We start from the raw sequence: 12814 nt of genomic DNA, 5'->3' as shown, positions 1-12814 counted from the left end.
TGAAACTCACATAGGACATCGGAATAAAGAATGAGTTTGTCCAGATTGCAGCCTCTAGTGAAAGGGATAATCAATATATAAATGCAAAGCCTTTCCGTATAATGATAATCGCCCGAATTGGCACAATGATAATCGCCCGAATTGGCACAATGATATACCGCCCCATTTGGCACCTATGACACAACTATATGCCATGCTATGCATGATGAATAATCTTTTAAAATTATTATCACTTTCACAACTTCAATCAAAATTCAACTTTCTTTCAAATCCTTCATCAAATCATCTTTTCTTTAACACGTGGAACTCAAACATAATGTCATGCTATGCCACAAAAGATATACTATTCCACCACACATGAAATGCAATTAAAACATATATTCCATTCTTTTATTTATATTAAAGTTTTCTTCTCTTATTAGGATAAGGGTTCTACGTTCAACTTAGCTTATGAGATTATGAATATATAATTGTACGGAATACCGCCCTTGCCTTTGGTGTTTTTCCTTCGAGATAAGAGTTCCCTAAGATTGATTCCAAATCAAATGCACGAGCAAGTTTTTAGGTTCTACACACTAATAGAAGTAAAAGTGAAGAGATTGATAGTCGTACTTTGGTACACGGCACAATGCTAAGGAAAAATGACTTAACATTAGAGTATGAACAAAAGAATGGAAGAGAGGAAAAACATGACTTTACCTTATGATATTGCACAAAGGTAAAACGGTTGCCGGAACATGGAGGTGTTGGATGATGATGGTTTAGGCATGTAATGCTTTGATAGGATCAGGTCTCTTCATGTTTCCCTTTAGTTAGCTGATGCTTCGAAATTCGGTGAATTATTAGAACTTTTGAGAATCATGCTACAATGGAGGCGTGGCTGAACTTTGGAATAGTCAAGGGTGAATTTATAATTTGATGAGGCTACAAAAGATATAGAAAACGGTTGGCTAGAGAGAATTAAAATGGAGTTAAGAGGAGATGAATGTGGTGATTATGTAGGACAAAACGTATGATACAAAATAAATTGGCTAACCCCCCTTTTAGGTCAAACGAGTTCCTGGAATGATGGCATAGAAGATTTCTACTGACAACGTAATAAAGAGGAGTAATTAGAGTTAATCTTTAAAGTCAATTCTGTCAACTAGAGATATTTAGTAATTGACATGTATTTCGATATACAAGTGGGAGGGAGGTAAATACTTATTGATGTGCAAGGGGATAAATGGAGGGAGACCATGCTATTACAAGCTTACTCATTTGTTGTTGAAAACGTTGAAAAACAAGATGAAACAGAAGAGTCGGAGAGCATTACAAGATCAAAGAAATTAGGGAAATGTTAACTTGTGCCCTCAAGGCACAAGTTAATGATTCAAAATAGAAACTAAAAATAGATGAGGTATAATTATTTAATTATGGTTTTGACTAAAAACACATGGTTTATTTATGTGGCATTCAACGTGGTCACTATCCATGTGACATGGGTGTAAATTGCATGATTATAGGAATGAGGATGTTATGTAGTTCCTAATAATAAGGAAGTCACTAAGACATGACTAAAAGCAAATAGACTATGAGAAAAGATCAGCATTTGACCAAGTAAATATAGATGAAGGGACAGTTATGCAAGGGTAGAGAAAATTAAGTTGGATTTTGGGTGATAAGATGGTACTGCAAGGGGTGAAACCGTAACATAGCGATGGAAGGTGCAAGACTTCACCACTCATCGATTGTAGTAATCCCTTAATTGTAAAGCTTATTACGTAATGCTATTGTTAACCCTAAAATTTCCCTCTAATGACTGCATTAACTGCTTTTTGACAACCCTAATTTTTTCCCTCCCAATTCAATTTCCATTTGCAAATTCGAAATTCAAAATCCACTAAGAAATATAATAACTGCTTTGTTATTTTCAAAGTAATGTTTGTTTACCGTGCATGACTGTCCTTTAGGTTTATTTCAGTTTTCAATTTTGGAAGCTAGAGATTCTAATGCAGTTAATTGCGACCTTTGGTTTTCTACATGGAAAACATGCAAATATCCACACTTATTCTCACGCTAAACTATACTCCTTTCCTTTATATATACATATGCATGGAATACGTTACCCCTTCATCCAATTTTGTTTTCGTGTTTTTTCCTCTGCAAGTATCAAGTATCTATTGCTGGATGTAACATCGAAACTTTGTTGTCATACGTTTGCTTGACAGGTAAAGTGTTTTCATGTGCTACTTTTTATAACAAAACTTGCGACATCCACTGTTTTCATCTTAATCTTAACTGTTTTTGCTGCGTTTAATTGTTAGGTCCTTTGTGTAAGAGTTTTTTAATGTTATTATCCATGGCAAATGTTTGTTATGAGTGTGGACAATCAAGTACTAGGACAATTTCCAGCAATGTTATTTAACATTGGTATTATGAGTTGTTTGTATGTCTAAGAGCAATAACACTCTTTCGCTAAAATGAAGTCGTAATTAACAAAGACAGTAATTATTTCTTATTTTTTCGTTTTTGTTTTAAGATCCTGGTGTACCATCTTATTATTAGGTTAATCTCAAGCAAGAAAAAGCAAAAAGAGTATTCATGCATATTTAATCTCACATACATATTTAATCTCAAGCAATAAAAAATAAAATAAGTGAAGCTTCTTATATACAAAGACAGAATTAATCTAAATCAAGGAAAAAAAGAAGTATGAATTGTGGCGTTCTTTAAATCAGAATTTTTAAAAAGAGTTTTTGAATGAGTTAAGCAATAATGAAGGTTTTTTTGTAATTTCTTTTATGGAGTTTGGTTTAAAGTATTATTATTATTATTATTATTATTATTATTATTATTATTATTATTATTATTATTATTATTATTATTATTATTATTATTATTATTATTATTATTATTATTATTATTATTATTATTATTATTATTATTATTATTATTATTATTATTATATACAGTTGTATTAAATCAGAATGCCTCTAAATAACCTAATTCTTTTTTTTGAATGAAAAATAAGGTTTATGTTTAATTTAGTTGCTCTTCTTATGTTATTTAAAGAATACTATTGCGAAGGTTGTGTCTAAACAAATTCTCACGCTTTGTTTTTGTAGTGACCTGCGTTAATTTTTTTTATCACATGTTGCGGAGGGATCGGCATCCATCAGTTTCCCACTTGCTTGCTTTGTAAATAGGTTATTTAGGAAAGTTTTGAAGATACTGATCACTAATGTAGATGGTGAAAATACTGATTTTACATCTAACGTCTCTTATGAGGAAATATTAAACAATCTTATGTACATGATTATTTGACAACAATGACTATTTGATACATTTAGTATTTTATACAATATATAAACATGTCGACAACTAATAATATAGTCAATATGATACTTATATATGAAAATCGAAATAAACCCATGCATCGCACGGGTTAGGGTATAAATAAAATAGATTGAAAACGAGAGAGTAATATTGTTGATCAAAATATCATAGGTTACGTTCGATAAAATAAACCGACTTTAGATTAAAGTATTTTAATTTAAAGAAGGGTGCTATGATTTTCTTAAATTCTTTATACATGAAATAAATTTTTGAATAAATAATAAAACTATAAAATACTAAAAATAATGTATATAAAATATTGGGGTGTTACACTCCTCAAGGTGACCATATGAAACTTGGTAAATGCAACAATTTTTTATGCTTAATCATTAATCATTAAGAGGCTACACAGAAGCTAATGATTCTGATTCTGAAGATAAATTAAATTAACATCTAAAGCCCGAACAAAAGACCAGCTGAGCATTTGACAAGTTATTTGTCAAAAAGTCAATTGACTATGTTTTTTCTTCTGAAGCAAATCAGTGCCAAACCAACAAAATATAAGGTTTTGTTTGAGAGTATGGAGAAATCTTTCACATTTTTTAAAATATTATTTTTTTAGAGAATGATTATTGCACCATGAAGATGTACAAGCTAGTTAGTTGCTTCTATAGAGATAACTTGTGTAACAAGTTATCCAATTAGTTAGTACTCCCTCCGTTTCAAAATACATGTCCATTTTGAAGAAATTTTTTGTTTCAAAATACATGTCCATTTGATAGTTTAAGGATACATTTTGTCTATTTTACCCTTGTTTACCAATTAATTGGATTCTAGATTTTCTCCACAATAATTATGTTCCACTAATAAATATTGACCTAATTTTAAGTGGATTTACTCATGCACTCTCCCAAAAAATTAATCCATCGTGTGAACCAAGAAATTATTTTCCCATGACTACTGGACTCTCTAATTTGCTTATAAAAATGGCCAATTTATAATTAAAACTATAAAAAACGACAGAAAACGACATCACTGCGGAGAAAGCTATGTACCAGTTACGTATACTAACAAAAAAGAGTTTAAGCAAATGAGAGTACATACCAGTTAAATCATGTAGTTTTTGATTTAAATCAAATAGTGGCTCTTCATTTAAATCAAACAATGGTTCATCATTTAAATCAAATGGAAAAGCATTGAGATCCATAGCAAAATTTTGTTCTTCGTTAATAATATAAATTTGATAAATGAGTACCTAACTCTTATATATACTGAAATTATAAGTGTTTTTAAAAAAATGATGGGAAATACAAATTTTAATTTAACTTTGGTGGTAAACATTTTAGGATTAGAGTATAAATAATGGAGGGAAGTTTTTCAATTGAGTTTAAAAAAAAAATTGATAACCGAAGCATGCCATTTAGATAAGAGAAGTTGAAAAAAATTAGTATTGGCATGCCATTTTCCACACGACACCGCAGCAATAATCACGTCATTTACTAGTACTCCAAAATGGTATTGGTATTGCCATTTGATTAACTTTAATTATTTTGGTATTGGGAGTAATTATGAGATGGTGTAAATAAATGTAAAATGGAGGAAATCAAAGACAAGGGTATAATAGGAACTTTTGTGTCAAACTAGCTTCTTCTTGGTTACTGCAATTTCTTCAAAATGGACATGTATTTTGAAACGGAGGGAGTAATAACTAACCGATTAGTTAGCATAGAATACAACATTTGTACCATAACTATCCTGCACCTCTATGAACTCTATATAAGGTGTATTGTACTCTTTTACTAAGTAATGATAGTTCATTTCATTAATTTCTTAATTTCATATTATGGTATCAGATTTCTCTCTTTTTAGTGAGAGAAGTTTGTTACTATCCACATTGGGATTTGTTCCTCTCCGCTGCGTTCTTCCCCGTTTCTCAATTTTCTCTCGTTTTCTTGGTAATTCAATCGTGCTTCTTCACGATTCCCCCTTTATCTTGGTTCGATTTTGACAGATCCTTTGCATTCTGTTTCAATTTTCTTCGTTTCTTGCTTGACAAGATTTCTTGTTTCTTCACTTTCATCGTTTTTCGTTGTTTGATTTACAAGAATTCACATATTCATCTTCAAGTTCTCTGTTGTCGTTGTGCATGAACGTCAAACATATCGGTCATTGTTTCAAATCTACACAATAAGAAATTAAAAACATTTAATGAAAAACTCATTCAAACATTTCATCAAACACTTGGAGTGCAAAATATACATAAACCATAAAACTCATAACTACAACATAAACATGCAAACATCTAAACAATTAAGCAATAAAGTCATTTACATGTAACATTGTATTATTTCTTGCAAAAAAAATCGAAATTTAAACAAACTCTAAATCTAAAAAAATTCTCTAAAACTCAAAACTACAACATAAACATGCAAACATCTAAACATTTAAGCAACACAAGTCATTTTCATGTAAACATTGTATGATTTCTTGCCAAAAAAACCAAAATTTAAACAAACCCTAAATCTAAAAAAAATTCTAATTTAAGAGAAAAAATCTAACATATAAACATAAAAGGTTAATGGAGTTTGATTATGAAAACTTACTTGTTAATGAAATGTGGTTTGATTTGAACTTGAAAGAATTTTGGATTTGGGTAATTTGAGAGAAATTTGAGATTTTAGATGAGAAATGGGGAAATGAGGTTCTGTCTGTCTTTAAAATAGCACGCAGCGCGAGTTAAGTCACGATGCGCTACTTAACTCACGTTGCGTGCCTTAAGTTGCGCAGATTTTAACATTTGCGTTAGTTAAGTAACGCATGGATATTTTCGGTATTTCAGTTGGGCGCGAGCAAAATGTGTTTGAAGAAGAGCAGAATTCTTATATATATGGAAATCCTTCTATTATTTTCATTATTATCTCTCTTTCTTTCTCGTTTTTCATTATCGCGCTCGCAGTTTCTCCAAGCGTTTTTCATTCCCGCGCTCGCGTTTCAGTTTTTCCAATTTTCAGTCTCGCGTTGCAGTTTCTCCGATTTTCATTCTTGTGCTGCATATGTATTTTGATTCATCTTCTTTCTCTTTCTTTTTCAATTCTAGTTGTTACTTCTATTTTTATTTTTGTTTTTTCAATCTGTTTTGTGATTGATTACTCTAAAAATTCATTCGATCTTCTCGGATTTGGCGGCTAGGGTTCTGTGATGGAATAATTAAACTTATTTTCTCTCCTTTTTATGTTTTAATTTGCCAATTCAATGCTTTCTGTCTTATATACTTATGATTTCATTTCTCATATTGATACAATAATTTAGCATTAAGGATGTAATAACAGAATATCAACTTTGTTCTCGCATATCTGTGCAGACAAGTCTCTCTCCCCAATCACATCTCACAAAAGCAAAAATGGTTTACCATAGTGGAAATCAAAAATATTTCACCGGTTACCCAATGGGAAGGGCTGGAAATCCATTGTCCGGAACTCTTTTGGCAAATTCAAAGGCAAGTTTTTCTCGGGCCTGTACCCATGCTTGCTTCTGATTCTCTGTGCATATACTAGCTAGCTCTTTAATATCACTCTTTATACCAACAGGATTACGAATTGTCACAATACAAGCTTATGATTTCCTCACTGGAAAAAGAGTTGAAGGAGCCCAACAACATTCCTCAGAATTTAATTGAAATCAAGGCAAGTTTTTAGCAATGCTTTTGATTCAAGTTTCACAATAATTTTAGTTTCTTTGTTCATATTTGAATTCTTTAATATTAATTAATCTATAAACCAGCAGACGATTATTTTGGAGGATTGTCGTGTTCTCCTTGCTGAATATCGACAGAGTAAAGCTGCTGCAAAGCAGGCAGCCAAGGCAACTAAAGTTCGGAAGACAAGTAAAATTCAAAAGAAGACAGCTAAGACAAGTAAAATTCATAAGCAGAAGGGGAAGAAAGTGTTGGAGACTTGACATCCAAAATGTGATCACTCAATTGATGTCCCGCTCCTTGAAACTTAAACGATTTTCAATTTGACAGCCTTAGGATTTTGTGGATTACCACAAAAATCACTGATTTGCCTTTCATAGGTATTGGAAACTTGAAATATCTACAAATTTTAATTTTGTGGAATTGTCATAATTTGGTCTTTTTTCCACGTACTTGACTTCTTTGAAGAGATTGACTATTGACGCTTGCAAAGGGGTGATTAGTTTTGAGGATGAAGGAGAAGAGAATGAAAACTCTTCCTTGAAAACGATTTTCAATTTGATAAATTAACCAATTTGGCATTATTACCTGGTTGGCTTAGAAGATGTGGTAAAACTTTGACATACATGGGCCTTTCAAAGGGTTCGACCTTAATGGCATTGCCAGAATGGTTGGTAAATCTAACATCACTTGAGACACTTATAATTGCTGATTGTCGAAACTTGACATTACCCCAGTATAAGGATTGTCTTCAAAACCTTTCAGAATTTAAAGATATATGGATGTCCTTAGCTAGTTTAGTAGAGATGCAAACAAAATACAGGCTGTGTAAATCCATTATTTTTCTTTGCCCTCTATTTTGCATGTTCTTAGTGCTTATTTATGCTGCTTGTTTATCTGCATCCTGTTTTTAATGTTAATTCAATCCATTTTATTCCGTAGACACAATCCAATTTGGATTTTAGACTTCCATGTTAAGTCAGATTTGTCTGCTTAAAAATTCAAACAGTTTTGTAGTATTTGTGTAAAACTTAGATTTTTAACTATAATAGTTCAAAATGTAACATGCTCAAAACTGTTTCAAGAGGAACTTTGATCCATGCCTGAGGCGCGCTATTGGAAATAGCAACATTGACTAAAGCATCTGAAACTATGTTGATCTAAGAGTGTACCCTCAGTCCCGTTCATCGAACCAAAAGGCATTCATAGTTACATAATGATATCTCTTAATAAAGTTCACTGGAAGAAAAGTCTATATTGCCTATTCAATGGGGGTGGTACCTATCATGACTTTCCAAACAAACTTCTCAGTAACTCAATTTCCAAACAAATAAAAACCTTTCTCTAGCAGATAGAAACTCTTCTCCTAAAGAGTCAAGTCCTGCGACTTCTGCTGTTAACATGTCTGTTTTCCCAGCCATAAACACACTCGCATGATCCCTGACAAGCACCAAGCCAAAACTGCAGCACCATTAAATTTTAACCATTTCCTTGCTGCAGTCTTCTTGTCTATCACACGACCTTATTATAATATCGTCATGAGAACCAACATTTGCTTGAAACTCACTTAGGACATCAGGAATAAATAACGATCTTGTCCAGATTGCATGATCTGCCCCCAAGCTAAGCCTGGTTTCGATCCCGTCAGCCTCTAGTGAAAGGGATAATCAATATATAAACGCAAAGCCTTTCCGTATAATGATGGGACATGGAGCAACCTTGAATTAACTAGTTTGCCTTTGTGTTGGCGTGCCTGTTATAGCGAATTATCTCTGCATGTGAGCCTGCTAAAAAATGAAAATGAAAATTGTTTCAATATTGGCTTTAACAGTTAAGATTTGTTATAAAACATACACATTGGGACCCTCGATTTAGATGCCTCTCTTGTAAAAATTTGACATGACCATATCATGAGTGTGTGTCTAGGATTGAGTCCCAATTATTAAATGCCCATGCTAGGCACAAATCATATGAAATTTCCCCCTAATTTATCTCCTGCATGAACTACATGTTTGTTTTTGCTTGTTTCTAACCTTTTTGTTTTGTTTTGTTGGTTTCGTCATGCAAGCTTGCCAGCGTTTAGGATCACTGACAATAGTGCAAACACGGTCACCAAAAACCATGGAGGCAGTAGGAGACTTTAAAGTTTGCATTAATAAGTTTTCTATCCCATCGTTTATCATCTGCTAGGGGTTGGATGCAATACCTTCCGTAGCTTTCCCTGTAGTTGTGCCTTGACCAACTCCATGTCCAATGGAAGCAAGCCGGACAACCAACTAACTATAACAGCGAAAATCTACAGATTCATAAGTTTCTCCTATTCCAAATAAAATAAAGAAAATAATGATAATTTAAACATCTGCATGATGTGAATTTACAATTCGTTAACAGGTACTGCAGTGGTGATTGTCTTTCTCGTTACTACATTCCTTATGATTTTAATCATGATATTGGTGTGGCGCTGCCACTGGATTCTTGTACTCGCCTTCACTTGCTTATCATTGATTGTGGAATTGTCATACTTCTTCTCTGTAATCTTCAAAGTTAATCAAGGTGGATGGGTTCCTCTTGTAATTGCCGGAGTGTTTTTTATCATTATGTTTGTCTGGCATTACGGTACAGTGAAACGCTACGAATTTGAAATGCATAGCAAAGTCTCGATGGCATGGATTCTCGGGCTTGGCCCAAGTTTAGGACTTGTTCGTGTACCTGGAATCGGACTAGTCTACACAGAACTTGCAAGTGGAGTACCACCGATCTTTTCTCATTTCATCACCAACCTACCAGCCATCCATTCTGTTGTTGTTTTTGTATGCGTCAAATACCTTCCTGTTTACACCGTCCCGGAAGAAGAGAGATACCTTGTAAAGAGGATTGGACCTAAGAATTACCACATCTTTCGATGTGTGGCACGGTATGGCTACAAAGACCTGCACAAGAAAGACGAAGAGTTTGAGAAAAAACTCTTTGATAACCTTTCACTGTTTGTTAAGCTTGAATCTATGATGGAAGGTTGTTCAGACTCAGATGAATACAGTTTATATGGAGGACAGCAGGATGGCGTGTTGAATAACAACGGAAGCACGACTTCTTCGAATGTGGAGTTAACAATTAACTCGATAGATTCAATAGTACAAGTTCGATCACCGCCGCCAAATGTGAATATCACTGTTAGGTCCTGCGGTCAAGTAAGTGGCCAAACCGAGGGGGATGAACTTGAATTTTTGAATAACTGCAGGGACGCTGGGGTGGTTCACATATTAGGAAACACAGTTGTGATGGCAAGGAGGGATTCAAATATTTTCAAGAAAGTAGCTGTTGATTATATATATGCATTTCTTAGGAAAATATGCAGGGAAAATAGTGTGATCTTCAATGTTCCTCATGAGAGTCTCTTAAATGTTGGTCAGATATTCTATGTATAGCCTCCCATGCCCTTCATCACAAGTCATTTTATGATTGCCATCCTATGCAAAGTTGAGGTAAGTGTTGCATATGAACAACATCACCTTGCTTGCGGTAATCAGTGCTAGAATCAACTTTTTTGGTAATTATTTGTTAAAAATTAGAAGTACAATCAGAAACCGTTGATCGCCTTTTTGTTTGAGTTTATTTTCGACTAAAACGACATAACTGTGGTTCTCTATATATTCTTTTTAATAGAACAATTTTTCAAGCCTCTTAAAATCTTAAACTAACTGGCGGCACTTAATTTTCACAAATAATTTTATGTTATGCCAATACATCTAAATTTATCAATCAACTTCAAAACAAAAAAGAAAACGTTCTCAATCCATAGTTCTCTTATTCAACTAATTGTGATGCTTCACGTGGATTTAGTAAATGCGTTCCAAATCATCATAGGTTGGGAAAGGATAACAAACTTCAAACTTTGGGAATGTTTTTACATTTTAGTAGAATTTGCAAACGTGTTTTGTGAGTAAAATAGAATGTGGGATGAAGCTTGTGGAAATATGATTGTACAATTTGAGTAAGATCCAACATTAATATGTAGTTGAGTTAGGTATAATTAACTTTATTATTGTCTGTACTATCAGAAGTGAATGAAGATAGTTGCTTGACGTGATAGAGATCATGGTGTGTTTTCTTTCCTTGTTTGAACCATCGGTTACTCCGAAAAGAACAATTCAGCCTATATTAATATGGGTGAGTTGTCAAACATGATAAGTCATTATCAAAAAATTCCTCACACATGTGACCTCTTGGCTCATATCAGCTGGAGGTGTCCTGTCTGTTATTTCATATCTCGGCGGTTGTTTAACATACATTTCAATTTCATCATCTAATGGCCAATTGAGGAATGCAAATTTTACATCAAGTCATACATTGAGGCCTTAATGTCTCAATTCTTGCAATTGAAGCAAACACTTCATATTGTGCCTATGTAGGATAGGAAGCCTTTGGTCGCAAGTCTGACCTTATACTGTGCAATCTTACCATTACCATTAGGCTTCATTTTAATTTTCTATAGACAGTGGCTTTTTTTTTTTCCTTAAAAAGAGTCTTGTTTCTTTCAATTGAATTGAGCTCCTCATCCATAGTCATTTTTTAATTTGGATCATTTAGAGTATCATCACACGGAAAAATGTTATGAATTACCGGCATACATTTTGGGCGACCTTTATTACGATGGCTTTGGGCTAATACGAATGATATGAGTTAAAATTTGAACTTTCTTTGACCAAAAAAAAATCTGAATTTTCAACATTTTTGGCTGACTCTAATCTATATGCTTTAATGCTATCACAATTCACAATAAAACTTGACTACGAATACTTTAATAATAATGTCATTATATTTAACGGAGTCTCACGATTAAGCAATTATTTAATGTCTCATTAAACAGACTAACTATTCAAGTTTTTTTATGACTTGGAAAAATAAATATAATAAATAAATGTCTTATCATTATTAATAAATAATCTGTTAAGTACCAAGTTCTATTAAATTATTGGCATCTAGTGTTACACCAACAAAGAGATTGGATGGAAATCAAATAACGTATTGGGCTATCAACTATATGAATCAAAGATATAAAATTGTAACCAGAACCTCTCACCAACTTAATATTAAAATGAAATTCGAATAGAAATCGCATAAAATCATCTTTGATAACCACCAAAAATTTCATAATGAAGACAAAGTTGACACTATCTGGATCAGGACTCTAGAAACTACCACAGTCTCAAATTGTCCCCTTCACTTCATCCTTTGAAAAAGGGTTCTCTAACTAAGCTGCATTCAATGCACTGATCGTCTTGAAAAGGAAATTTTCCACTCCATCTCTCAGATGAAACTGATATGAAATGACGGTCAAAATGATTAAAAATAACTTCCCGCATATTATTAACACATTCTACCCTTTCACCATTGGCACCATACTAATAATGGTGTTACTTCGTTTTTTGCTAGACATCAAACGATGGAAGAATTTTAATTAGCATCACCCTCTTTGAGCCGCAACAAGAAAGAATTATGATATGTGACTCATGCTACTCCTGAAGGCTACCTTTAATCATTGAAAGTTGCTTTTCTGACAGAGAATACTTCATATTGACACATGGAAATGACCAAAATACCTCCAGCGGTTGTTAACTGTCGCTGGGAAACACGCCGGCTGTTAACTGCCGCTGGTACCCAGCGGTTGTTAACTACCGCTCACACCAGTTACAGAACCAGTGCAGTCTGTAACTGGTTTTGCCCAGGAAATGTGTCATGTTTGACCTGTAATTTCAAACGGCAATTCCGGAGGAAATCAAACCAAAACAACAACATCCAGCC

The 12814-nt window shown here is 33.4% G+C and overlaps 1 protein-coding gene and 1 pseudogene across 2 annotated transcripts; both read left to right on the top strand.

Annotated features, from left to right (window-relative positions):
* Positions 1 to 6237: 6237 nt before the first annotated feature.
* LOC146932881 (uncharacterized) lies at positions 6238 to 7460 on the top strand. The gene is made up of 4 exons (XM_085704594.1): positions 6238 to 6373; positions 6680 to 6814; positions 6906 to 7001; positions 7102 to 7460. The coding sequence occupies exons 2-4, from the start codon at positions 6719 to 6721 to the stop codon at positions 7273 to 7275; spliced, it is 366 nt and encodes a 121-aa protein (XP_085560720.1). The 5' UTR covers positions 6238 to 6373; positions 6680 to 6718; the 3' UTR covers positions 7276 to 7460.
* A 1924-nt stretch (positions 7461 to 9384) lies between these two features.
* Positions 9385 to 10660, top strand: LOC146932880 (potassium transporter 11 pseudogene; annotated as a pseudogene). Its single transcript, XR_015008023.1, has one exon. The product of XR_015008023.1 is annotated as a potassium transporter 11 pseudogene (transcript).
* Positions 10661 to 12814: the final 2154 nt, after the last annotated feature.

Source organism: Medicago sativa, chromosome 4 (assembly GCF_051527215.1).
Source record: "Medicago sativa cultivar Bolivia chromosome 4, Bolivia_mono, whole genome shotgun sequence".
Taxonomy (NCBI): domain Eukaryota; kingdom Viridiplantae; phylum Streptophyta; class Magnoliopsida; order Fabales; family Fabaceae; genus Medicago; species Medicago sativa.
This window is presented reverse-complemented; position numbering and strand designations above follow the sequence as displayed.

Coding starts and splice junctions, on each gene's coding strand:
- LOC146932881 (XM_085704594.1), top strand. CDS start 6,719: ATGGTTTACCATAGTGGAAATCAAAAATATTTCACCGGTTACCCAATG. Junction 6,815..6,905: donor CTCTTTTGGCAAATTCAAAG/GCAAGTTTTTCT, acceptor TTATACCAACAG/GATTACGAATTGTCACAATA. Junction 7,002..7,101: donor AGAATTTAATTGAAATCAAG/GCAAGTTTTTAG, acceptor ATAAACCAGCAG/ACGATTATTTTGGAGGATTG.